Here is a 27,940-nt window from a genome sequence, read left to right on the forward strand (position 1 = left end):
CCTAGCCCAACCTAGAAAAAGGACCCTCAGGAAATACTCGGATTCAGGAACATCTGCTTCCACTCGGTCTTTCTCACAGCACGGGTACCCGTGTGCCCGTGTGCATTCCCCCCCACCCCCCCGCGGTTACTTTTCCGACTTCCCTTGTACCACACCGGAACTCACAGAGCGGGATGTCCCCCACCCCGGGGTCCCCGAAGCAGAAGCGGCAGCTCCATCGCGGCGCCGTATCCACTCACAGCTGCCGCGTGCCGCCACTCCCCTCCACCCCACCCCCAGCCCGGCTCGCTCCCCGACGCAGCCTAGCCCCCAGGAGATGGGCCGGGGAGCCGGGTGAGCGCGCGCGGCCACCCACCCAGCTCGGGCACCATGAGAAAGGTGGGCCCCGGGCGCGGATCCCGGGTCCAAGCGGGAGGAAGTGTCCGTGGGACTGTGAGGCCTCAGTCGCCGGCGCGGCGGCCACAAAAGAGGGAAGCGCCAGCGCTGGACTCACTTCCCCAGCCCAGCGCGCGAGGACCAAGTCGGGAAGTTGCCTCCGGGGTCTGGAAGCTTGTGAAAGAGGCTGGGAAGGCTCTGAGTGTCATTGGCCAAGGGGCGCCGGCCGCTGCGCGCTCCCATTGGCTGGCGAAATCGGAGGCGGGGCCTCGACCGCGAGCAGCACCCGCTGGGGCTGCGAACTCCGGGCGCAGCTGCCCGACTGGACCCAGTTGGCCGGCGGCGCCATGAGTCGCAGCTTGGACGTGGCGCAGAGCTTCCTGGAGCACTTGGAGGCACTGGGCGACCGGGAGGGGGCGGTCCTCGCCGGCGAGTTCAGTGTGAGTGGGCGAGTGTGGACGGCTGCGCGGCGCGCGCTGCGGCTCCTCTCCCTGGACGGTCCGGTCGTCTGTCTTGTGCGCCCTGCCTCGCTTTGCCTCTGACTCTCTGTCTCGTCTCTCTCTCCCCCTCCCTCCCTCCCTCGCTCTCCCTCTCTCCCTCCCTCTCATTACCTCTCTCCTTTCCCCCTCTCCCTCTCCCTCTCCCTCCCCCTTCCTCTCTCCCCCTCTCCCATTCTCTTACCCCCCTCCCTCTCTCTCCCTGTCTCCCTCTCCCCCTCCCTCCCTCTCTCTCCCTCCCCCTCTCTTCTTCTTCCCCCTCCCTCTCCCTCTCTCTCCCTCTCCCCCCTCTCCCTCCCTCTTCCCCCTCTCCCTCTCCCTCTCCCTCTCTCCCTCTCTCTCCCTGTCTCCCTCTCCCTCTCTCTCCCTGTCTCCCCCTCTCCCTTTCTCTTCCCCCTCTCCCTCCCTCCCTCTCCCTCTCTCCCCCCTCCCTTCTTCCCCCTCCCTCCCTCTCCCTCCCCCTCTCTCCCCCTCCCTTCTTCTCCCTCCCTCTCTCTCCCTCTCTCCCCCTCTCCCTCCCTCTTCCCCTCTCCCTCTCTCCCCCTCCCTTCTTCTCCCTCCCTCTCTCTCCCTCTCTCCCCCTCTCCCTCCCTCTTCCCCTCTCCCTCTCTCCCCCTCCCTTCTTCTTCTCCCTCCCTCTCTCTCCCTCTCTCTCCCTGTCTCCCTCTCCCTGTCTCCCTCTCCCTCTCCCCCTCCCTCCCTCCCTCTCCCTCTCTCCCCCCTCCCTTCTTCTTCTCCTTCCCTCTCCCCCTCTCCCTCTCCCTCTCTCCCCCTCTTCCTCTCCCTCTCCCTCTCCCTCTCTCCCCCCTCCCTTCTTCTTCTCCTTCCCTCTCCCCCTCTCCCTCTCCCTCTCTCCCCCTCTTCCTCTCCCTCTCCCTCTCCCTCTCTCCCCCCTCCCTTCTTCTTCTCCTTCCCTGTCCCTCTCTCCCCCTCTCCCTCTCCCTCTCCCTCTCCCCCCTCTCCCTGTCCCTCCCTCTCCCTCCCCCTCTCTCTCCCTCACTTTCCCCCTCCCTCCCTCCCTCTCCCTCTTCTCCCCCTTTCTCTTCCCCCCTCCCTCCCTCTCCCTCCCTCCCCCTTCTCCCTCTGTCTCTCACCCTTTCTCTCCCTCTCTCCCTATCTCTTTCGGTGTCTAGAGTGTCTACTCGCCTAGAGGTCTCTCAGTTTTTCTCTCAGTAGCACCTCTCTCTCTGTCGCTCTTTATCCCTGTCTACGTCTTCAAGCTCTAACCACAGGGCCGCAGAGGGCGAAGTCCATTGCCGGGCTGGGAGGGGCCGCACGCACCCTCAGGCCCCTGTGCCGGGATCGTGTTCCCCGAACCTTCCGGCTGCTGGGTGGGGTGGGCGGGGCAGGCGCGCACCTGCTCCTGACGACCCGGCGGTGGTCTCTCACTCCTGTGGTCAGTGGAGGAAGCGTCTGGGGAAAGAGGAACCTAGAGGCCCTGTGGCAGCGAGGGTGTGGACGGATCGCCACACAGGCTCGGATCGCCTCTGTGACCTTGGGGCGCTTTACCCCTCTGGCCTCGGTTTCTCCTTGGGTGAAATGTGGATGCTGAAGACTAAACTGGCCTGAGGATGAAATAACTGGTGTGGGTAAAAAGCGCTTCGCACATCTTGCGCACTCACTCTGTAAGGAGTCTGTCACTAGTTACAAACATTCTAAACATTACATGGGGCAGTGCAAGCCCTGTGTAAGGAACGCTAATATAGCCTCATAAGCATCGTTTACTACACGTAATAAGATGTTTTAAATATAATTTATGTAACAGAAACATGCAAATATGTAAATGCAACATGATGACATATATCAAATTTAGGAATATGAGATATACAATAAATATATAAAAATAAGTTAGATACATTCAGTACAATAAAAATAGGTAACACAAATTTATGAAATAATTGTATTAATAAATATAAATATATAGTGATTATGTAAAAATAAATATAAATTATAATTTACACAAACATAACTTCATAAAACAATAGAATAAACATAAATGCAACATATAGAATTATAATTTATAAAATAAGCAGTTATCCAATAAGTTCCTAAGTAAATATAACATATATAACAGATAAAAGTGTAAAATAAATCTAAATAATTTACACAAATAAAATAGATACTTTAATGAGAAATGTACAATAATACAAAGTATATAATTTATTCAATATGAAAATGTGCATATTAGATGTAAGCATATAACACCCGGGTGGTATATGACGTCATGCCCATCCAGGTCTCAGTCCAGTCTGGGGCAGTAAGCAATGCTGAGGACCTGCTCTAGGGTGGGTGGGTGATGAGCAAGGCCAGCCCTCTACACTCACAGGAATCTTTGGGCCTCTCTAGGCCTTGGTTTCCTCATCTGTATAATAGAAATATCAACAGTAGTACCTACTACACTAGGGTGTCCATGAGGGCTTGCATGACCTGATGGGCATAAGTAAAGCACTTAGAATGGTGGCTGGCACCCAGTGGTGGCTTAGCAGGAGTTATTGTCATCATGATTGTGAATACCTGATAATGATGGTAATATGCTGTTTTCTAATTATAATAATCTAACAGTAAAAATGTTCCTATGGTATCTTATTATATGAGTAATGTTATACATTGTAATTCATACACATTGCATATTATATATCATGTTTTTGTTATATTAAATACATAATTTATCACAATCATTGTATACAGGGTAACACGGATTAAGTCTGTACAGGGTGGATGCTGAGAGGTCTGAGTTCAACTCTCACTGTACCACTTCCCAGGGTGGGACTTTGTGCAAGTCGCTCAAAAAAAAGTTGTGCTGAGCCATGTGGTGCCTCAGCTTTCTCACCTGCACAATGCAACATCAATAATAGTACCCACTTGGGAGGGACCTTGTGATCTAATGCTCTTAGCACAGAGCCTGGCATAGGGAAGGTGCTCTGAGTGGCAGTTGTTACTGTATCATTGTAATTAGCCGGGCCCTGTGCTATCTGGAGCCTGCACTCCCCTCTCACAAGCCACAGCCTTGTGTCTCTATGAGAACTCTGACCTGGCTCCTCTCTTCTCCTCCCTCCCTGCACTCACTCCCGCCAGGACATCCAAGCCAGATCAGCTGCCTGGAAGGCTGGTGACTTGTGCTCCACGGAGGCGGGCAGTCAGCCAGGAAACGTGAGGAAGAACCGCTACAAAGACGTGCTGCCCTGTAAGTCAGGGCTTCAGGGTGGAGAGCCACTTTGCACCCCTACCCCACCGCAGACCTTGTCACCACTGGACCCCAGGCACTTCCTCCCCAAGCCTGACTGGGTCACAGCCCAGTGGGGTACCTTTGTGGAGTCCCTGCTGGGTGCCCGCGGTGATGGGGAGTGGGGGAGGACGCGCCCCCTTCTCCACCAGCTTTCATCCAGAAGGCTGGCAGGGCCTTGATGCCCCTGTCACCCCCAAATTCCACGTTTCTCATCTCTCTTGATGGCAGATGATCAGACACGAGTGATCCTCTCCCTGCTCCGGGAGGAGGGACAAGGCGACTACATCAATGGCAACTTCATCCGGGTCCGGCTGCAAGTCAAGGAATGGGCGGATGGGGTGGGGTGTCAGCGGGATCTCAGTAGTGAATTTGGATTTTACCAGGGCACAGATGGAAGCCCGGCCTACATCGCCACACAGGGACCCTTGCCTCATACCTTGCTAGACTTCTGGCGCCTGGTCTGGGAGTTTGGGGTCAAGGTCAGGTTTGTGGGAGGGTGAAGTGGGGCCTTCCCTTTGCCCTGTTTTTCCTATCTCCTAACCCAAATCGCCTCCCTCTCCTGTTACCCCTCTTGTCTAGGTGATCCTGATGGCATGTCGAGAGATGGAGAATGGGAGGGTAGGTGTCCCTAACCCCTAGAATCCATGCCCTCGTTCAGGGAGGAGGCAGGAAAGTCTTGCTAGCTCCTCTCTGATCCCAGGACTCCAGGGCCCAGTTGTTGCAGTGACCTGACTGCACTGTAGCTCTGTTGGAAGCCCACTATTCCTCTCTTTAATTTTTTGTTGATCTTTTCCCTTTTATTCGTGAGGCTCATCTCTCCAGTGTTCACTAACTCTCTCCTGCTGGACTTCCCATCCCATTCCACAACACAGACCATAAGGCCCTATACTGTGGCTTCCCTGTGACAGCTCTCTCCTCTCCATCTCTTCCCTTCATTCACTCCACTCTAACCACTCCTGCTTTGCTGTTCCTCAGGTGCGCCCTGGACTGCTCTGCCTCATGGCCTGTGCCCTGGCTGTTGCCCTCTGAAAGAGGGGTGTTGGAATCTCCAACTCTGATTTTAGAGTTCTCGATTTTCATTTCTCTTAAGTTTTTGCTTCAGGAATTTTAAAACTCTATTATTGAGTAAGTGTAATACACAGTTAGGGTTATGTCTTTCTGATGAGTCAATCCCTTTTCCAATATATAATGTCCTTCTTTATTGCTAGTACTATTCCTTTTTCTAAAGTGTACTTTGATTTTAATACATAGCTATTTAAATTTCTTTAGATTAGCGTATGCATAATATATCTTTTCCCATTCTTTTACTTTTTAATCTATGTTCATCTTTATTTTTAAAGTGTATTTCTTGTAGGTGGCATATTGTAGGGACTTACTTTTGTACCCACCCTGACAATCTCTGCCTTTAATTGGAGTATTTAGTCTTTAATGTAATTATCATTAATGTTGGGTCTAAATCTACCTATCATCTTGCTATTTGCTTTCTATTTTTTCCATCGGTTCTTTGTTCCTTTCTTCTTTTCTGTCTTCTTTCAGACTGAGAATTTTTATGAATCCATTTCATAGTCATTATTCACTTATTAGTTATACCTCTTTGTATTATGTGCTTAGTGGTGGCTTTAGAGGTTTACAATATACATCTTTAATTTACCACAGTCGACATTCAAATAATATTGTATCATTTCATGTAAAAATGTGAGAACTTTACAGTAGCATATTCCAATTTCCCCTTTCCGTGCTTTATGCTATTGTTACCATAGGTTTTAATTCTAAATATGTAATATACTCCACGATACACTATATTATTTTTACTATAGATTATCTTTTTAAAAAAAGGTTTATTGAGATGCAGTTCATCCATTTAAAGTGCAATTCAGTTGTTTTTAATCTATTCCTGAGTTATGCAACCATCACTACAATAACTGTTAGAACATTGTCATTACCCCATTAGGAAACCCTGTATCCATTAGTATTCACTCCTCAATTCCCACCAACCTCCACTCTAGGCAACCCCTACTCTAGTTTTGGTCTCTCTAGATTTGCCTACTCTGAACTTTTCATATAAATGGAATCATATGCTATGTTCTCCTTTGTGACTGGCTTCTTTGACTCAGCTTAATGTTTTCAAAGTTCCGGCACATTGTAGCATGTGTCTACTTCACTCCTTGTTATTGCTGAATAATACATTCCATTGAATGGATCTGCCACCTTTTATTTATCCATTCATCAGGTTATGGAATTTGAGCTGTTTCTACTTTTTGGCTATTAGGAATAATGCTGCAATTTGTGTGCAAGTTTTTGTGTAGAAGTATGTTTTCATTTCTCTTGGGTATATACCTAGAAGTGGAATTGCTGGGTCACTTAGTAACTATTTTTAACATTTTGAGGAACTGTCAAACAATTTTCCACAGTGGGTACATCATTTTACATTTCAACCAGCAATGTCTAAGGGTTCCAACTGCTTTACATCCTCACCAACCCTTTTATTGTCTTTTTTATTATAGCCATCCTATTGGGTGTGAAGTGATATTTGTCTTTTTTTAAATTGTGGTAAAATATGCATAACATAAAATTTGCAGTTTTAATCATTTCAAGTGTACAATTCAGAGACAATAGGTACATTCACAATGTTGTATAACCGTCACAACTATCAATTTCCAGACCTTTTTCATCACTCCAAACAGAAACTCTGTACCCATTTAACACTTACTCCCTTTTCCCCGTCTCCCAGAATAGAGGCTATGCTTCTGGTAGCCTCTATTCTACTTTCTGTCTCTATGAATTTGCCTGTTCTAGGTCCCTCATAGAAGTGGAGTGAGACAATACTTGTCCTTTTGTGTCTGGCTTAGTGCACTTATAATATTTTCAAGGTTCGTCCATGTTGTAGCAGGTATCAGAATTTCATTCTTTTTAAGGCTGAATAATAGTCCATTGTATATATGTACCACATGTTGTTTATCCATTAATCTGTTGATGGACATTTGCGTGGTTTCTACCTTTTGGCTGTTGTGAATAATGCTGCTATGAACATTGGTGTATAAATATCTGTTTTGAGTCCCTAATGTCAATTAACTTGGGTATATACCTAGAAGTAGAATTACTGGATCATATGGCAATTCTGTGTTTAATTTTTGGGGTTTGTTGTTTGTTTTTCTGGTTTTGTTTTATCCTAATGGGTGGGAAGTGGTATGTCACTGTAGTGTTTCATGTGCTTATTTTCCATTTGTATATCTTCTTTGGAAAAATATCTGTTCAGATCTTTTGCCTATTTTTTAAGTGGGTTATTTGTTTTTTTCATTCTTGAGTTGCAAGAGTTCTTCTGGATACAAGTCCTTTATCAGTATATGATTTACAAATATTTTTCCCATTCTGGGGGTTGTCTTTCCCCTTTTCTTTTTCTTTCTTTCTTTCTTTCTTTCTTTCTTTCTTTCTTTCTTTCTTTCTTTCTTTCTTTCTTTCTTTCTTTCTTTCTCTCTCTCTCTTTCTTTTTTTTTTTTTGTTAAACTTTTATTTATTTTAAGTGTGTTTTTCCAGGACCCATCAGCTCCAAGTCAAGTAGTTGTTTCAATCTAGTTGTGGAGGGCGCAGCTCACACTGGCCCATGCGGGGATCGAACTGGCAACCCTGGTGTTACGAGCATCGCGCTCTAACCAACTGAGCTAACTTGCCGCCCCTCCATTTTCTTGAGAGTATCATTTGAAGCACGAACTCTTTAATTTTGAGGAATTCTAATCTATCGTTTTGCTTGTGCTTTTGGTGTTGTATTTGAGAAGTCATTGTCTAACCTAAAGGTCATAAAGATTTACTCCTATGTTTTCTTCTAAGTGTTTTATAATTTTATGTCTTATATTTAGGTCTGTGATTCATTTTGAGTTAATATTTGTGTATTGTGTGAGGTAGGGGAGCAAATTCATTCTTTTACACATAGATATCCAGTTGTTTCAGCATCATTTGTTGAAAAGACTATGCTTTCCCCATTGAATGGCCTTTGTATCTTTGTTGAAAATCAATGTAAGGATTTAGTTCTGGACTCTCAATTCTATTCCATGGATTGACATGTCTGTGTTTGTGCCAGTACCACATGGTTTTGATTATTGTAGCTTTGTAGCAGGTTTTGAAATCAGGAAATCCGCCAAATTGTGCTTCTTTTTTCAAGATTGTTTTGTCTATTCTCAGTTACTTACTGTATAGAAAAGAGTTAACAAAGCATGCAGAAGTGCTTATGCTTAAAAAGGCCTTCCTGCAAGGTTGTCTCATAGCTGGAAATTGGATTTCTAATAAGAGTGGCTCACGGTTTATACAAACAATATGATTTATGTGAACACTTGCTTTGGTACAAGTTTTGCTAGTCAGAGGGTGCCTACATATGATGTAAAGTGCCCCAATAAAAACCCTGGGCACTGAGTCCCTAATGAACTTCCTGCGGACATTTCACACATGTTGTCACAGCTCATTGCTGGGGGAATTAAGCACATTCTGTGTGGCCCACTGGAAGAGGATCCTTGGAAGCTGGCACCTTGTTTCCCTCAGACTTCACCCCATGTGCCTTTTAGCTTTGCTGATTTTATCATATCCCTTCATTGTAATAAATCACAATGAGTACAATTCTATGCTCAGTCCTATAAATCCTCCTCGTGACTCATCAGACCTGAGGTGGTCTCAAGTACCCATGACACACCTATTACCGTTAGCATATTGATGTTAATATCAATTTGCCAATATCTTTGGAAAGCCTTCTGGGATTTTGATAAGGATTGCATTGAATCTGTCTATCAATTCGGAGATATTGCCATCTTAATATTGTCTTCCGATCCATGAACATGGATGTCTTTCCATTTATCTAGGTCCTCTTTAATTTCTTTCAGCAATGATTTGTAGTGTCTAGAAGACTTGCACTTTTGTTAAATTTCTAAGTAGTTTATATATTTTGATGCTATTGTAAATAAAATGGTTTTCTTAATTTCATTTTTCAGTTTGCTTATTGCAAACCAAATAGTTTTCTCTATATAGAAATATAATTGGTTTTTCCATATTGACTTTGTATACTGCAACCTTGCTTAACTCACTTATTAGCTCTAATTGTGTGTGTGTGTGTGTGTGTGTGTGTGTGTGTGTGTGTGTGTATTCTTCAGGGTTTTCTATATATATAACATTATGTTGTCTGCAAATTGAGATAGTTTTGCTTCTTCCTTTTCAGTCTGGGTTTCCTCCTTCCCTCCCTCCCTCCCTTTCTTCCTTCCCTTCCTATCATCCTTTCTTTTTCTCTGTTCCTCCCTCCATTCCTTCCTTCCTTAATGTCTTTTTTCCCAATTGCACTGGCTAGAAGAAAGTGCAAACACCCTTGTCTTGTTCCTAATCTTAAGGGAAAAACATTCAGTCTCTCACCACTAAGTATTAGGTTTGCTGTGAGTTTTTTGTTTTTTTCTTTTGTAGACTTTTAAAAAAATTATGATAATGAATTTCCTTTCTATTTCTAGTTTCTTTCATGTTTTTATTATGAAATGGTGTTGAATTTTGTCCCCCAAATTTTTGCATCTATTCAGGTGATCATGTGGGTTTTTTCTTTTTTCTTTTTTTAATTAACATAGTATATGACATTGATTGATTTTCATATATTGAACCAACTTTGCATTCCTGGGGTTAATCCCAGTTGGTCATATTGTATAATCCTTCGCTAGTATTTTGTTGAGGATTTTTGTGTCTATATTCAGGAGACATTGATCAGTAGTTTTCTTGTGATGACTATGTCTTGTTTTGGTATCAGAGCAATACCGGTTTCATATAATATGTTGGGAAATGTTACCTCTTCTTCACTTTTTAGGAAAAGTTTGTGAAAGATTGCTATTAATTTTTCCTTGTTTGGTACTATTCACTAGATGAATTTTAAAGATGTTAAAAAATCTCCTAAAGATTTTAAAAATGAGGAATATATATTACATTTAGCCACACTTTTTATCTTTTTTTTACTCTTCATTCTTTTGTGTAGATCCATATTCCATCTAGTATAATGTTCCTTTTGTGTGAAGAGCTTACTTTAATAGTGCTCATAATGCAGGTTTTCTTGTAATAAGTTCTCTCAGCTTTTGTTTGTTTGAAAGTTTTTTTCTTTTTTCTAAATTTCATCATTTTTAGGATATCACACCATTGACCTCTGGCTTGAAGACTGTCTGACAAAATTCTACTGTCATTCTTATCCTGTTCATACTCAGCATGTAATGTGCCTTGTTTTGTGAGATGTTTTTAAGATGTTATCTTTATCATTGTTTTTTTCAGCAATTGATCATGATCTGCATTGGTGTGGTTTTCTTTATATTTATATGATTCATTGACCTTGGATCTATGGGTTCATAGTTTCATCAAATTTGAAATTTTTCCCAGCTATTATTTCTTCAAATATAGTTTCTCTTCTCCCCTCTCTCTTCTCCTTCCAGACACATGCATTAGACCACGTGATATATTTCCACAGGTAACTGATTCTCTGTTCATTTTTTTCTGTCATTTTTTTCTCTCTTTTCCACGTTGAGTAGTGTCTATCACTATGTCTTCATGTTCACTGATCTTTTCTTCTGGTATCTCATCTGTTATTAGACAGTGGATTTTTCATTTCATATACCCAGGGTGCCAAAAAAAATGTATACAGGTGGACACTTTGGTCCACGTTGATCAAGCAATAGTTCGCTGTAATCAGAAGTGTCTGGATGCTGATGGTAACCACTTTAAGCACCTCTTGTAATTGCAGAAGTCAAGTGTAAATTATATTCATATTTTGTTATTGGTATATATATTGAGTATTACAATTTTAATACAGTTTCCCTTTCTTAAAATGTGTATACATTTTTTTGGAACTCTCTGCATTTTATTTTGCCTCTCTAGAAGTTCTATTTAGGTCTTTTAAAAAGTCTTTGATTTCATTTTTCATTACATTCATGTTTTACTTTTCATCTAAGTATATTTATATTTATAAAAGCAATTTTAAGGTCTTTGCTTCTTTCATCATATCTATTGAATCTTTTTCTACTGATTTCTCTCATGGTTATGTATCACATTTTTTTGCTTTTTTGTATGTCTAGTAAATTTTTATTGGATGCTTGACTTTTAAATTTTACATAGGTAAGTGTTGGATTTTGTTGTCTCCCTTTAAAGAGTGTTGGACCTTTTTCTGGAAGGCAGCTAAGTTACTTTCAGATGTTTGATCATTTTGAGGTTTGTTTTTAGGCTTTTTAGGGCAGGTCTAGAGTAGACTTTATTCTAGAATTAATTTTGTTCTAATGTGTGGTCCTTCTGGGTCCCCTACTGAATGCCCCTCAGGTCTCTCCACTCTGGCTGGAGGGAATGTAAATTATTTTTGTCCCATTGTGAACTATAGGAAGCATTCATCTTATAGGTCTCCAGTTATTATTCTTTGATGGAAAGTTATTCTTGCCTTGCCTCATGGGGTTTGACATTATACGTATGTGCTCAGATTATTATTCAGCTAAAGACTCAAAGTGAATTCTATGTCGACCTCTGGAGTTTTTTGCTTTTGTTTGCATCACTCTGTTCTTTTCAGGACTCTGTCCTTAAAATCGTAGCTGCCTTGGCCTTCTTGAGCCATGATCTTCGGCTTCTCAGCTCAGTGGGATCATTGGACTCTGTGTCCGGCAGCCTGGTGACTGCCTCACAGCAGTAAGCTGGAGCGGTCACAGGGTTTGCCTCATGTCTTTCCCTTTGTTCAGTGATCACAGTCCTATAATGCCTGTGGTCCAATGTCTGAAAATAGTGATATATATATAGATCCCAAAAATAAGCCAGACAATCAGCTCTAATGCATCTTTTGGAGCAAAAATTAATATAAGACCTAGTCTTATGTTACATTATATAAAACCCGGTCTTATAGTAAAATAAAAATGGGTCTTATATTAATTATATATATATATATATATATCTTAGATTTTTTGTTGCTTACAGTAGGAGAATATTCTGGACTGTCTTCCTCCTGCGTAGTCAGAAGCTCAAGTCAACACTGAGTCTGTGTGTTTAAACTGAGGAGGCTCTGGCCTTTATTAGAGCTGCAGCTGCCTGTGGTTTCACCAGCAATGCCTGGGATCCTGTGGGGTGCAGATGTATTGAGTTGGAACTGTGAAGCAGTCTCCCCCTCTTCACTCCCTGCCCTTTCTCCTTGCCTTTTACAGAAAAAGTGTGAGCGTTACTGGGCCCAAGAACAGGAGCCACTGCAGATTGGACTTTTCTGCATCACCCTGGTGAGCTGGGCACAGGTGGAAAAAGCATTTAATGGAGTCTTGGGTATTATGGAAGCTTTCATGGAAGATTCTCAGAGTGGAAAGCTTTTGGGCTGGGCCCAAAAGGACGAACAGTTTTCCCACAGTCCCCTCACACTACAAGGAACTCTCTAGTATTAACATGCAAACTGTCATAACTCAATATATGCATTGCTTTTGCATTTTAACCATGATCATGGTTATGTCTGTAAATAATAAATCTTTATGTCCCTTCCCATTTCAAAACAACTCAGGAAAATCTCTCACCTGAAGTGATGCATACAGTTGGTAGTAAAACTTGTTTTAGATTCAAAGAAATCTTTTTTTCACTGTCAATGAGCTTATTTAGGTTTTTAATCGTGGTTTCTCTTTCTACCCTCTGTCAAATGTTTCCTTCACAACAGCCATGAGGGATGCTTGGGCTAAATTAATTTTTTAAAGTATGTTCTTTGTATTTGATTTTATTCAGAAATGCATTGTTTTCTGTAAATGTGTCTTCGGGCACTAGTAATCTTTTTTCTCCTCCTGTCCCCATCCTCAGGCCAGGGAGACATGGCTGAATGAAGACACCAAGCTCCGGTCCCTTCAGGTCACCTTCCAGAAGGTATTGAAAGGAGAGGAAGAGGTTCCCACATGGGGAGAGCTGTTTCCTGTCTGTTTTCTCATCTGTAAAATGGGCATTAACAGTGGCATCCATCTCCTCACTTATTGTCTGTTGGATTCAAAAGGAAGATTTTAGAACTGGGCCTGACATGTGGCCCAATAAATGCTTTCCTTTCTTTTTTTTAATATGCTTTGCACACTTTTCTTGTGTTTCAGAAATCTCGTTCTGTGTACCAACTGCAGTATATGTCCTGGCCAGACAGAGGGGTCCCTAGCAATCCTGACCATGTGCTTGCCATGGTGGAGGAAGCCCGTCACCTCCAGGGCTCTGGCTCCAGCCCCTTGTGTGTCCACTGCAGGTTAAGGAGATGGGCTTTATGGGGGTCTGGTTGAGACAGAGGAGCCAGAGGGTGGGGGCGGGAGGCTTGGAACCTGTCCTGCAGTGTGAGTGCCTAAGGCCACAGTTGCGCATGCCCCATCACCTGAAATTGTTAGCATTTATTGACGGCAGTCTGCCTGCTGGGAAGCAAGCACACAGTTGATGCTCAAGAAATGTAAGCAATTAAAAAGTTTTTCCTTTTAAATTATAATCTGAGGATTCTGGGAATCCAAAGGTGATGCAGGGGATCCCCCATTAGGGCCCCCAGGCCCAAATGCCCACCTGAAAGGGGCTGTGGGCAGACCCCCACCAAACTTGCTCTTCTTGCATTTCAGCGCGGGCTGTGGGCGAACAGGCGTCTTGTGTGCGGTGGATTATGTGAGACAGTTGTTCCTGACCCAGGTATGAGGAGGCTGAGCATGCGTGCCTGTGTAGCGTGGTCCCCTGCCCACCAGGGCCTGCCTGCTCATGGGCCCCATCTCTCTGCCCCAGATGCTCTCACCTAATTTCAGCCTCTTCGACCTGGTCCTTGAGATGCGGAAGCAGCGGCCTACAGCAGTGCAGACAGAGGTGTGAGCCTCAGGCTCCCCCCCACCTCCCCCATGCCAAGGACACATCTCTCCTCCTTTGTCTTCCCTCCTTGATGACCCCTCTTCCTCCTCCAGGAGCAGTACAGGTTCCTGCACCACACAGTGGCCCAGATGTTCTCTTCAGCACTCCAAAATGCCAGTCCCCAGTCCCAGCACCTCAAAAAGGTACCAAGACCCCCTTTCATCCACCAGCACCCTCAGACCAGGACCCAGAACACAGGTCTATGACCACCACTATCGCACATCCAGCCCTGGCCTCCTTTGGGGGCCACGGACTGACTCACTAGATGTCTACCTTTGACCTCCTTCTGGCTCCCTTATCAGACTGTCCCCTCTTCAGCTTACCCCCACAGTGATCTCCATCAGGGCCAGTTTTCTTGAAGCCTCATGACCTTAACCTCCTGTCTTTTCCAGAATTGTGCCCCATTCTATGACGATGCCCTCTCTCTCCGGACTTCCCTGGCCCTTTCTGCCATGTCCTGCCCACCTGGCGAGGTCCTCAGGTACCCAGCTCCAGCCCCTCATTCTTCCCTTTGCAATTTCTCACACTCCTGCTCCCTTTCCTCACCCTTGAAACACCAGCCCCGCCCTTACTGTTCCCTTCACCAAATATTCATTCGTCCTTTCTTTGAATTGAGCTCTGGGAACCTGCCCCTTTAGACCTCCTTAATCCCAGAGATCCTATTGCCTCTGCCTCTAAGGCTAGCCCTGGGGTCCAATGTTAACCCTTTCCTCGCTCGCCCAGTCATTCATTCATTAATTCAGCGAATATTTTTTGACGCCACCCACTTGTCAGGCCTCCTGTCTGGTGCTGCGGACACGGAGTTGACCCTCCTTTGCAGCAGAAATTACACCCCCTCGTCCTTGAGACTAGCTCTCCAGTTTGAGGCTATCCTTTCCTCCTCTTTAGATGCTACTTCCTCATTCTTTTATCCAATAAACAGTTACACAGAAATGACCGTCCCTCAAAACCAGTTCCTTGCCCCATTTCCCTGCCAAGCTGGCCCCTTCCCTCCTTCACCCACCTATCTTGCGGGGAGCTGGAGACAGGGAAACAAGAGCCTGTTATACAGAGACCTTGCCCTCTCCCCCTAGACCCGTCTGCTCCCCGCCCCCAACCTTGCGCCGCCTGGGGCGGGAAGGAAGCGAGGGTTTGCGGGCTGAGCACTCTTCCCCCACCCAGCCCTCCCTCAGCTCAGCGGTTTCACTTCCTCCCTGCCTTCCCTCCGGTAGGAGCATCTCAGCGCCGGGGCCCCGGGCCCTCGCCATGGCTGACATATACGCAGTGGTGCAGAAGCGCGGGGCCCTGGCGCGCACCGGGTCGGGGCCCGGGGCGCAAGGCACCGAGGTGACGCCGCTCTACAGCCAGGTTATGCCTTCTGCCCGGCGGCCACAGGCGCCCGCGGAGGACGCGCCAGGGGCGCTGCCCTGCCGCGGTGAGTCGGCCTGGCGCCGGGCTGGGAGGGCCAGCTCCTACCTGCTCCTTCTCGGGACCCCATCCTGCGGGACCTCCGCCCACCAGGCCGGACTGGCCACCGCCCGGGGCTGCTGCCCGCTGGTTGTCGCGCCCGGAAGTGTCCCGGTCCAAACCGTGGGCCCGGGGCTGGGTGCGCTTCTCTAGGGATGCCACCTCGTCTGGGCGGCGGTCTTGGACCTGGCGGCGCCCCAAGTGTACACCCCTCAGGATGGGTTCAGCCCCGCGCCCCCAGCCAGCCTTTTCCGACCCGATGGAGGTCTTTGCCCTGGGCTGGTTCTGGCACTCCACGGGCAGCGCGAGCTGATGCGTGGGGGATGGTTTCCTGCCTGCAGTTTCTGCTGATCCCAGTCCTGCTGGGCCTGGCACCTACGAGGATGTGGCCGATGGATCTCAGACCGGCGGGCTAGGTAAGTCAGACAAAACCCGATTAGTTGGGACTCTGCGACGTGGACTGAATCCCCACTGTATGGGGTTTAGGGACGGTGGCCTGGGGCTCAGGCTCTCAGAGCCCTGTGGATGGCACTGCAGTGAACCAGGATTGCCGGAGGCTGGGGGATGGCCACCCACAAGTTGCCTACCTATCCACATCTCTGCTTCTTCATGAGATCCACCGTGCCCTTCCTCTCCCAGGCTTCAACCTGCGCATCGGAAGGCCTAAAGGGCCTCGGGACCCGCCTGCCGAGTGGAGCCGGGTGTGAATGCTGTGCCCAGGCCTGCCTGCTTCTCCACGTGGTTGCCTGGACTGCTGAGGCCATGCTCTGCTGTGTGAAGTGTTGGGCGTGGGAACGTTGGGGCTGCATCAAAATAAAATTTCTCAGGGTGGGAACTGTGGGGGCTTTGTGCCAGTGATTATAGAATTCAAGGCTTGAGGCTGGGGGAGGCAGTGGGAGATAATGACTGGGGAGGCTACACTGAGCAGATTGAAAAATGAACATCAGGAATGGGCCCAGCCCGAAGGGCCCCCCAGTTGTGAAGGAGAGGATGAACAGATAGGCTTCTGGAGACTGCCCCCATTACCACATAATAGACTAGTTCATCTCAGTGTCCAAGCCTCCCTCAGTCAGACATTCAGCTGATGACAGGGAGATGTGTGGACCCTGAGAAAGACTGATGGACTCCCCTCCATTCAGAAAGATCCAAGCTAGGCATGACAACAGCCAAGCGGGCTGATTTCAGACAGACTGGTAAAACGATCTTTAAAATGGGCAGGCATACAGATGGACCCTGACCTCGACAGGCAGATAGCCATACACCTACACAGCCAGACCTTCAAAGCGTCAGTCCACAGCTGGATGGATGGATATTCAGCCAGAGAGATAGACAAAAGAACGGCCTGACAGACCACCCCCAGCACAAGAGACCACCAAAAGGATGGACCCCCTCTCCCAGTGAGGTAGCCAGACAGACACCAGCCACATGGATCACTAGCTGGACAGATTCCCAGACAGATATAAACAGATCCCTCCTAAACAGACACACAGGCAACCTCTAAGCTAGCCAGACACACCCTCAGGTGGGAGGACAGTCTCCTAACTAGCTAGATGGATTCCCAGACAGACAGACATCAGCCACATAGACCCTTGATTGCACAGACAATGCTTGGTGGCAATGACTTAGTTTGTCAAGTGCTGTAAGGTCTCTGCAACAGAAATCAGCTCAATCAGCAGAAACCAGGAGTTGCAAGGAAACCTAGGGATTCTCCAGTTTAATGGAGAACAGGAAGCTAACATTACTAAACTCTCAGGCAAGAACGGGAGCTAACCTTGATGGAAAGAGGCAGGAGGGAGACCCTGGGGCTGCTGGTAACACAGGAGCGTCAAGGTGTATTTAGAGGCCCTAAATTATTAAATGAATACAAATAGCTAACACTGACTTAGTATACACATAGACTGCCTTATTAATCTTCACAGCAACCCCACAGTAAAGGTGGCAAGAAAAATTCTGAGATGTCCTAAATTAAATTACAGTAGACAGGAGATTAAGAGAAAGAGACAAGAATGATTAACCAGTTAATAGCTGTGGGCCAACTAACAATAGACTGCTCACATTCCTGAATGTAAGTTGGAGCTTTGAATCACCTTCCAGGGGGCTATCTAAAAGGAAGTAACAGACCAGACCCCACAGCATCTCGCTTAAGCATCTCGCTTAAGCATGAACTTTCAGGACTGTTGCCCAGCACCAATCAAAAGTAGTAAACGTGTCTTCCTTAAAGACTGTGCACCTATCCTAGAACTGTCCCCCACCTTCACCTTTTCCTGCCCCCTTATCTGTAGCCGATGTAAATTTCTTTCAAAACAACTTACACGTTTATTTCTCAAAACATAATGTATAAAAGAGCCTGTCAACGTCAGGACGGGCGGACAGGTTGCCTTCTCCAGCTCGCCCTGCTGCTGGTGGTTTAGCCTGCATGGCCCAGGCCTGTCCTTTCCTGGCTAGCATGTGACTCAATAAGCCTTTCTTTCAGAAAAGCTTTTGGCTGTGAACATTTTTGTTTAAGGAGGTAATGTTTTATCCCCATTTTCTGTAGCCCAGTGACAACTGCAATCATTTAATGTTTCTTTAAACATTTAGGCCTGGACCATAATGGTTAATAGCTTGGAGTCAGTCACTGACTAGTGTGGTCTTGAGCAAATGTCTTCATCTCTCTCTGGTTCCGTTTCCTAGTCTGTAAAATGGCGACAATAGAGTTACCTTTATCCCAGGTTTGCCACATAGGTGATTGTTCAGAGCAAGAATGAACCTGGATTTTTACAATAGGCATAGAAAGGAAGATTTCTTATTTTTTCAGGGGTTATCCCCACCATAACACAAAATTCTATGTACTCATAGTTGGAATAATAATATCGAAAGCTCTTCCTAAGACCTAAGTAAATGAAGATAAATTTGAATATGTGTTCTCCTTCTTTAAACCCAGTGGCTCTAGTCTTTGATAACAGTTGCATTTTAAATCAGTGGGCAGAAAATGGTTTATTCAACATAGGTTATTGAGATAAGTAGTAATTTAGGAAAAAAAGTTTGAGCCATGCATCATAACTTTGGAATAAATTCCAAATGCATCAAAGATTTAAATGTAAAATATTAAACCATAAAAGTATTAGAAGAAATTATGGGAAAATGTCTTTATAATCTTGGACTGCGGCAGTTCTTGCAAACTATGGAATAACAAATCAGAAACCCAAAAGAAATATCAATAAATTTTAATGCATAAAAATATTCCAACCTCACAAAAATCATCATAAGCACAGTCAGAAATGTCAATGTAAGAAACATCCAAACCTGTAGAGGATTTTTATGAGTTTACTTGAGCCAAACTGACAATTGCCCAGAAGCAAAACCTCAATGGATGGAGAAAATGCTCTAGAAAATGGCAGTTTTGCATCTTATTTTATACATTAGACTAAAAGTAGGAGCTGTAAGGAAGTTTACATGAAATCCATTGCTGGTAGATTAAGAGGGCAGGAAAAAGCAAAACGGAAATCTCAGGGATTGGATAAAAAATAAAACAGACACATACATTTTTTACATTGGTAGGTACAGGATAGTTAATATTTACAGCACATAGATGTGGTATTTGGGTAACAAGATAACAAGGTGAGGTTTTGTGGTCTCCTGCCCTGATGCTGGTAGGTTGTGTCCTGAGGAGTCTGGAAAAGAAGATTACTCTGATCTTTCAAAGGCATGTTATCTTTGAAAAGACAACAATGGACAAGCTCACTTAAGGTAAAGATTGACAGTTGTCAAGAAAGCTATAGGCCTAGAATGACCCGCTTTTAGTTAGGAATTTTTATGTTCAAACCTTCCTATGTGGTTACTTTTAGTCTCTGAGTTTGTAGTGCCTGCCATGCTGGCCTCCCCTGAGCTTGTCAGTTTAGTTTGTGGCCCTTCTTTTTCATCCATAGAAAATTAATGACAAACTTGAAAAAAATTTACAACTGAGATCAAACAAAAGGCTTAATTTTCTGAGAGGTAAGAGCTCCTGTGAATCAATAAAGGCCAAAAAAAACAAAAACAAAAACAAAACCTCAAAATAAAAATGTGTAATGATGGCCTATCTCATGTGTAATAAAAAAACCATGAAAATCAGAGCTATACTGAGATAGTCATTCTACTTACGTTAGCAAAGATCAAAAAATTTAATGCAGTGTGTGGACTGAGATATGAGGAATAGATGTTCTCATATAGGGCAGGTGGGGGTATAAATTCATACCTCTGTGGAGAACACTTTAACAATATCTGTTAAAATTAAAAGTGCATGTATTCTTTGAACCAGAACTTTCATTTCTAGGCATTTATCTTACATGGGTAGTCACAGAACTCCAAATGACTATTTCACCTGGCCGTCCACTGTATTACTATCTGTAGTAACAGAATATGGGAAGCACTTCAAATTTTATTGCCAGGGTCTTAGTGAAATAAATGCTACAATGGAATATGCAGCTATAAAAAAAAAGGAATGAGAACACCTCTATGCACTGGTGTGGACAAATCTCCAAATCACATGGCAAAATAAAAATAAAAGTATATTAACTTCTGCTAAAATTTATTTTTATATGAACATACATAAATATGTTTTTCCTTGGGTATGCATCAAATATCTTTAGAAAGAGCACAAGGAACTTGACAGAAGACTGGACGTCTGGGGCCCTGGTCTCAGTCTCCCTGCCTTCCTTTCACTTCTTCAAACTCTCCACACTCAGCATTTGTGTTTGTTGTCCCGTCTCCCCAGCGCCTTGAGTGACTCTCTGGCCCTTGTGTGCACCAAGGTCCCTGATGGCACTGCTGTGGTGCTCTGGGGTCCCCATCTAGCTCTGTCCCCCCTCTACTCAGAGTGAGGGCTGGCCTGCCTCCACCTGGCCACTTCCTTGGTTGACCAGAAGTGCCTTGAAATGAATTCTCCCTTCCATCCAAGGGCCTTCTTCATTCAGTGAATAAGGTGCTGTTCCTCATGCAGGATAACAGAGGTGTATATTTCATGGGCTCTCAGGAGGACTGAGCTTCAGTGGCCTGTGCTGGGAGGCAGCATGTATCACACCCTTGACGGTCTGCCTCTCCTTTCCTGTCTTACTTCCTCCCTCAATCTCCCAGATAAGCAACTTGCATTCAAACGCTTGTGTCAGTCTGCATCTGGGACCCCACTTCCTGCTCCAGGCACTTCCTTGCCTCATTTCTCTGTTTCCTCAAAAGAGCTGATTCCATGCTGTGTCCCACTCTCTTCCCTCTCTCCTCTTCCTGCTGCTCTTGTGAAACTGCTGCTAATAAATCCACAGCATTCTCTGTGTTGCTAAGTCCCAGGCCAGTTATACCCATCAGTCATCAGTGTTTGACTCTCTCGAAACACTTGGTTCACTTGGATGTTTGGACCCCACAGTCAACTTCCTGGCCTCACTGCCATTCTTTCATCATCTGTTGCTGTTTGTTCCACACTGCCCTGACCCAGGGCTTGGCCCCTGGTCCTCTAGTGATTGATCCAGCAAATATAGGGCACGGAACTCCATTTCTCAACATCTCCACTTGAACATCCCAAATTTCATATTTCTAAAATTGAAGTCATGATCTTCCTACTCAAACTGACTCTACTGAGAGTGGAGCTCCCTCATTCCCTTCCTGTCGTCCAAACCTTTCGGCCATCCTCCTGTGACACTTACGTAAGCTGTTGGCAGATCCTATCAGTTCTTCCTTCACTAGACTCTGGCCACTTCTTTACCTCCTCTGACATTACCTGCTCTGCCAGCCCCATTTCCTGCCTGGATTATTGTAAGGAATAGAATATATGAAGGTCTGCCTGCGAACATTTAGGGATGTAAACTCTCACAGTGGCTGGGGTACGTGCTTGGCCGTGGAAGGATTGGCTACCCTCCCAAGGACCAAGAAAATATTTACAGGATGTGGAGCCTGGCCTTCGCCTTCGCGCAGGTGGGCTGAGCTCCGATACATCTAATCTCGTACCAAGGACTGGCCCCGGCTCCTAGCCAGATCCGAGACCAGTTCCTTGTGTTGCTGACACGTGTGCTTATTGGCTCCTTGCCGCTGTTGTTAGTGAAGTCCTCAAAACCCCAGAAAGCCGAGGCAGGCACAACAGTAGTTGTTGTACTCCGGCCTCCTCGGCTGCTGCAAGATATTCCTCCTGTGCTGATGACTTTACTTGACTGGGATTTCGCCCACACTGATGAAGGGCCGGTGCTGTTTCTGCGCATGATGTTTCGCCCGGGCTGTTGAAAGGCCGTTGCTGTTTCTACAACGCTAATTGACTGGGCCCTGGTGGTATGATGAATTGCCTTCTTGCTTGTTAGTGGTATGATAATATATCCCCCTAATTTCTGTCTTGTCTTACTCACTTTCACTTTGTAATAAAACTCTTTAACCCCTTCATCCTGGCTTGTGGTGGTGTGTCTTGTCTATCGGGCCTTGAAATTAAGTCTGTGCACAGCAATCGATAATACTTATAGATACAAATTGGCGTAGTTGGCAGGACACACACGACCACCGAAACAATGCCCCTGTTTAAAAAGAAAAGTGAGGTGACTTGTGTACCTTGTGATGTTCCCGGATGGGAAGATCCTCAGTTTGCTTCGCTGGCTAAGGAACGGGCAATAGGGATGGTTTAAGTAAAAACTGGGATGGCAAATTACAGACTGCCGACCCCCTCGGTTGCTCCAAGTGTTGAGGACTGTTCCTATAGAAAAAGGAGGGGAATCGGTTGCTGTGGCAAGGCGAGGTGGATTCTGCTTACTGCTTATCACCGCATGTGTCAACGTGTTAACACCTTAGTTGAAGAAAAATGTAATCTGGAAAAAGAGAATACTGATTTACAAGGCATGATGGCCATGCTACAATATCAGAACTATATTCTAGGTGATCAAGCCCGTGGCTATCAAACGGTAGCTAAGAAAGCTGCTGTGCGGTGTGCTCAACACAAATATAAGAAAAGGAGAGGTAGAATTCGGGTGCCCTGAAAAGAAATGTTTCAAGCCTTATTAAAGGCCGGGATGAGCCTGGACAAATTGGATGGCATTCCTACTAAAGATATGTGACAGCTGTACGAGGACAAAGTAAAGTGAACAAACTGGGTAGAAGTCCAAAAGTCAGAGACTGAACCCATTCCCCTTATGGTTCCTTCCCCCTCTACCACACCTGATGGAATCTATCCCTTTGAGGATTTGTGCAAATTTGAATAGGATGGAGGCTAAGCTTCGGTATCCCACAAATTAAAGAAATACACCCATGGGACTACCGCCCTCATATACAAATAACACTACATTGGAAAAATGGGTCCACTACAGTGGCTAATGCACTTGTGGATACTGGAGCGGAGGCCTCTTTAATTTATGGGAACCCAGCCAAATTTAAAGGAACCCCAGTTACTATTTCAGGTCTTGGTGGCCATGAAATTCCAGCTAAACAAATTAAGGTGATAATGAGCATTGGTGATTTGCCCCGCCGAGAATATTCGGTGGTAGTAGTCCTCATTCCTGAGTATATAATTGGTATTGATATTTTAAGGGGAATGTCCCTTAAACTACAAGATGGGACTTATCATTTTGCAACCAGAGCTTTGCAAATGCATTCTGTAATAGTAGGCAAATCACTCATTGACCCCATTCATCTCCCTGAGCCCACAAATATTATCACGAGTAAACAATATCGTATCCCTTGTGGGCATAATAAAATAACTCAAACCATTAAAGACTAATGCTGGTGTAATAATTCCAACTACTTCAGCTTGGAACAATCCAATCTGGCCAGTAAGGAAGTCAGATGGGTCTTGGAGATGACAGTGGATTATAGGGAGCTGAACAAGTCACTCCCCCACTGACGGCTGCCATACTGGACACTATCACTTCAATTGAGCGTATTCAGTCTCATCCCGGTACTTGGTATCTGTTATTGATCTGACTAATGCTTTCTTTACTATTCCCATTGATCCATCCCAATGGGAACAATTTGCCTTCAGCTGGCAGGGGCGTCAATTTACCTTTACTAGGTTGCCCCAAGGCTACAAACATAGCCCTACCATTTGCCATCGACTAGTTGCTGAACATTTGGATGAATGCAACATTCTCCACCCCTCAGTTTTAATTGCTCGTTATATAGATAATATCCTAATCCAAGCTTCCACTGAAGATTCTGTAAGATATTGTTTAGAACAAATTGTAAAACATTTAAAAAAGAAAGGTTGGGAAATTAACCCTGACAAAATCCAGGGGCCAGCCCAGGAAGTCAAGTTCATAGGAATACATTGGAATTTTAGGCATAGGGCCATCCTTCCAAAAGCCTGGCAGAAAATTTTAGACTTTGCAACACCCCAGAATAAGAAGGAGGCTCAAAAATTTATAGGCCTGTTTGGCTAGTGGAGAAATCATATTCCTCATTTAGGTCAGATTTTACAACCTCTGTATAGAGTTACTAGGAAAAAACATAAATTTGACTGGGGAGCTGAGCAGGATAAGGCGTTTGAAGCAGCACAAGCTGCAATCCAAACAGCCTTAGATCTGGCCAATAAGAGAAGGACCCTTAGAATTAATGGTTACTGTGGACACCGGGTATGCTAACTGTAGCTTACGGCAAAAGCAGGATGCCAAGCGCGTCCCTCTAGGGTTTTGGGCCCGAAAATTACCAGAGGCTGGACAGAGTTATACTCCCTTTGAACAAATTACTCGCTGCTTACTGGGCACTAACTGAAACTGAACAGTTAACAGTGGGACATAAGGTGAGCTTACGGCCCTGAATTCCTATAATGCAGTGGATTATGAGTGACCCAGTGTCCCATAAGATTGGACACGCCCAAGAGGCCAGTATTATTAAATGGAAATGGTATGTACAAAATAGAGCCAAAACAGGCCCAGCTGGAATATTATCTCTACAGGAGTTAGTTATTGAGGCCCCAATTACCAATGATGATTTCCAACCAATAGCCATTGAAAGAACTGAATCTCCTGTAGTATATAATCATGGATATAATTCCCTTTCTGCCGAACAAGAGGCATGCCTGGTTTACTGATGCCTCTGCCAAATATATCGGTAATACTCGGTACTGGAAGGCTGTAGCCTATAACCCTGTCACCAAAATGGTGTTAGAGACTAGTGGAGAAGGGAAAAGTAGTCAATTTGCTGAGCTGCAAGCCGCTTATCAAGCTATAAACTTTGAAAAGGATGGACAGTGCCACATTTTCACTGACTCTTGGGCTGTGGCCAAAGGTCTGAGCACCTGGATGCCTAGATGGGAAAAGGACCGTTGGAAAATCTATGACAAGGAGTTATGGGGTGCTGATATATGGAAAGAAATTTGGGAAATTGCAAAAACCACTAACATCTCTGTGTTTCACGTAGATGCACATGCTAAGAAAACCTCGGTGGAACATGAGTATAACGCTGATATCTATATTGCCTCACAGCAATTGCTGAAGTAGAGTGTTCCACTCATATAAGTGAAGAAACTCTGGCACTTGCTCGATGGATCCACCAAAAGACAGGACACACTGGTTCCGCTGCTATGCATAGGTGGGCACAGGACAGAGGGATAAGTGTTCCTACGTCTAATTTAAAGAGCACTAAGGAACAATGCCCCAGTTACCAATTGGATGAAAAATGCACCTTACCAAAATTAGTTACTGGAGAATTATTGTGGGGGCAGGCTCAAGCTCAAATTTGGCAAATTGATTGTATTGGGCCCTTTCCCCCTCCAAAGGGTGTTGTTATACTTGTACATGTGTAGACACTTATTTGGGAGTTCTGATCACCTGTGCATACAAGCGTGGCACACAGCTTAATACAATTAAGACTCTTGATATTCTTACCCTATATTATGGAACACCTCTACAAATTCAAAGTGATAATGGGTCCCATTTTAAAGGTAAAGAGATTACTAACTATTGTAAAAAGAACAACATTGAGTGGATCTATCATATTCCCTATTATCCACAAGCAGCTGGCTTAACAGAGTGCATAAATGGGTTGTTAAAAGAAAAATTACGCAAAATGGGCTCCATTGCTGAGCTCCATTAGTATTATAAGTGGAAAGATCATCTTTTTACAGCCCTACAACAACTCAATAATCTTGCTCTCAGTACAGGAGGTACTCCCTTATCTAGAATGATGACTCGCAATTTGCAAATACGAAAGGTCCATACTTTCTCAGCACTGCACTGGTGGGCAGTCCACCCCAATGCCCAAGCCCCATATGTGGGCACTACTGCATCTGCAGGGCATGATTTACATAATGTTGAAGAAATCTGGCCAGAGCCTAATACTAGCCAAACAGTCCCCACCGGAATTGGAATTTAAATTCCTAAGGGTTACTATGGTCAGATTGCTGCCAGGTCCAGCCTGGCACAGAAGGGAGTCCAAATCATGGCTGGAGTCACTGATGCAGACTATGTGGGAGAAATAAAGATTTTACCACATAATGTCTCAAAAGAAACCTTGCACTTTCTCCCAGGCACCAGGATTGCTCAAATATTGATCATTCCATGTGCCTCCACTGACTTTTGGGAGAAGTTAGATACTCCTCCTAATGCCACCACACGATATGGAGGCTTTGGCTCAACAGATTATGTGGCTGGTACCAAAGTTTGGGCCAGAAAACACACCACTTACCCTCCGAAGGCCGGAGAGGTCATAGCCCTAGGAGACAACAATGTAGTAGTTGTCATGTTCCCTGGGCAAGATCAACCTGAAATGTATCCAACTACCTAACCAATTGTTTTTACGAAATTAGCTCCTGATTTATGGCGGCCTAGTCTGGACCTGTTTCCTGGTTGTAGCTTGGACCCCTGGCGTACCTGTGCAGCTCCTCCATCATACAAGCCCAATCACATTCCATTGGAGATGGCGGAATAAAACTATCCTGTGCACACAAGATAACTATACCTGCAAAGAAAACCAACAATGTATTATAGCTAATGGAACTGTAAGAGCCACAAACCTCACTGGATGGATAGGAGACCACAACCCATATCATTTTGTTTTCTCTGGACCTCCACCCATTAATATAACTTGTTATATATCCACAATAACTAACCTGCTATGCTCTTTTCATGTTCTACCCATTATCAAGGGTAATTATTTTTTACAACCATGCATTGAAGGCACCCATATAGGTCCTAATAATAATAGCACTTATAAGCTTACAGATTGTATACCCACAGATAAAGGCTTTGCATGTAATGGTTTATTTCGAATGATAGAACCCTGTTTACTTTCTCACTCTGTTAATGTATGTACTCTAACGATTTTTCCCATAGCCAATTTCTCTGTCCTATATAAAATAGAACTACAGCATATATGCCTTACTATCTCTAATACTGCCGAACTAGCTGCTATGGGATTGCCCTCCCCTTTCTTGGGATGTCTGCAGCATCTCGAGTTGTTCCAATGGAATGGTGATATATTCTACTTAACGCCCGATCTAGAGGCTAATGTATCCCTTACTTGGATCCCCTGGTGGCTACAGCCTCCTGCTACCTATATACGCTTGTCCTTAGCTCGAATATTACAGAACCCTCAACTCTTGCAAACCCACCTAGATCATAATGCCCAGTCCCTCGCTGAACATAGGATTATCACTACCATTGTCAGTAATAAATTGAAGGGCCTCTCACATATTATAACCCAAGACTCCAATCATCATTGGTATTATTTTCTATTCACCAACACAACTGCGCATTAGTATTTTAATGCAATATTTACTCCCCTATTAATTATTGTGAGCATTTTACTGTTATTATGTATATGCAACCGTTGGATGTACTGTCGCATACAAAAAGTACACACTACATTCATGTTTCAAAACCGCTATGTAAACTATGCTTATGCCCCCACGCAGCCCTCGGGTCGAATTGTAAGGAATAGAATATATAAAGGCCTGCCTGGGAACATTTAGGGATGTAAACTCTCACAGTGGCTGGGGTACGTGCTTGGCCGTGGAAGGATTGGCTACCCTCCCAAGGACCAAGAAAATATTTACAGGATGTGGAGCCTGGCCTTCGCCTTCGCGCAGGTGGGCCGAGCTGCGATACATCTAATCTCGTACCAAGGACTGGCCCCGGCTCCTAGCCAGATCTGACACCAGTTCCTTGTGTTGCTGACACGTGTGCTTATTGGCTCCTTGCCGCTGTTGTTAGTGAAGTCCTCAAAACCCCAGAAAGCCGAGGCAGGCACAACAGTAGTTGTTGTACTCCGGCCTCCTCGGCTGCTGCAAGATATTCCGCCCGTGTTGATGACTTTACTTGACTGGGATTTCGCCCACACTGATGAAGGGCCGGTGCTGTTTCTGCGCATGATGTTTCACCTGGGTTGTTGAAAGGCCGTTGCTGTTTCTACAACGCTAATTGACTGGGCCCTGGTGGTATGATGAATTGCCTTCTTGCTTGTTAGTGGTATGATAATATATCCCCCTAATCTCTGTCTTGTCTTACTCACTTTCACTTTGTAATAAAACTCTTTAACCCCTTCATCCTGGCTTGTGGTGGTGTGTCTTGTGTATCGGGCCTTGAAATTAAGTCTGTGCACAGCAATCGATCATACTTATCAATACAAT

The 27,940-nt window shown here is 44.9% G+C and overlaps 1 protein-coding gene across 8 annotated transcripts; it reads left to right on the forward strand.

The window, feature by feature from the left end:
• The first annotated feature begins 622 nt into the window (after positions 1–622).
• PTPN18 (protein tyrosine phosphatase non-receptor type 18) lies at positions 623–27,856 on the forward strand. 8 transcript variants are annotated; one of them, XM_074325084.2, is made up of 16 exons: positions 625–815; positions 3,948–4,056; positions 4,327–4,403; positions 4,482–4,577; positions 4,678–4,716; positions 12,270–12,338; positions 12,898–12,960; positions 13,176–13,318; positions 13,674–13,740; positions 13,831–13,908; positions 14,004–14,093; positions 14,343–14,431; positions 15,162–15,364; positions 15,738–15,812; positions 24,798–24,903; positions 26,120–27,856. In XM_074325084.2, the coding sequence occupies exons 1-16, from the start codon at positions 723–725 to the stop codon at positions 26,124–26,126; spliced, it is 1,404 nt and encodes a 467-aa protein (XP_074181185.2). In that variant the 5' UTR covers positions 625–722; the 3' UTR covers positions 26,127–27,856. The 8 variants fall into 8 exon arrangements, with proteins under 8 accessions (XP_088658089.1, XP_088658092.1, XP_074181185.2 ...); XM_088801963.1 differs by lacking the exon at positions 24,798–24,903 and having other exon boundaries at positions 623–815; positions 13,176–13,303; XM_088801966.1 differs by lacking the exons at positions 4,327–4,403; positions 24,798–24,903 and adding an exon at positions 10,530–10,564 and having other exon boundaries at positions 623–815.
• The last annotated feature ends 84 nt before the right edge of the window (positions 27,857–27,940 follow it).

The sequence above is a fragment of the Rhinolophus sinicus genome, chromosome 1 (genome assembly GCF_057876585.1).
Source record: "Rhinolophus sinicus isolate RSI-liver-muscle chromosome 1, RSI-T2T, whole genome shotgun sequence".
In the NCBI taxonomy this organism is placed as follows: Eukaryota; Metazoa; Chordata; class Mammalia; order Chiroptera; family Rhinolophidae; genus Rhinolophus; species Rhinolophus sinicus.

What these genes read in the sequence shown, in the direction of transcription:
- PTPN18 (XM_088801961.1), top strand. Translation starts at nt 723, where the DNA reads ATGAGTCGCAGCTTGGACGTGGCGCAGAGCTTCCTGGAGCACTTGGAG. An exon ending in TCCTCGCCGGCGAGTTCAGT is followed by an intron (nt 816 to 3,947) that starts GTGAGTGGGCGA and finishes CACTCCCGCCAG; the next exon opens with GACATCCAAGCCAGATCAGC. An exon ending in CTACAGCAGTGCAGACAGAG is followed by an intron (nt 13,909 to 14,003) that starts GTGTGAGCCTCA and finishes TTCCTCCTCCAG; the next exon opens with GAGCAGTACAGGTTCCTGCA.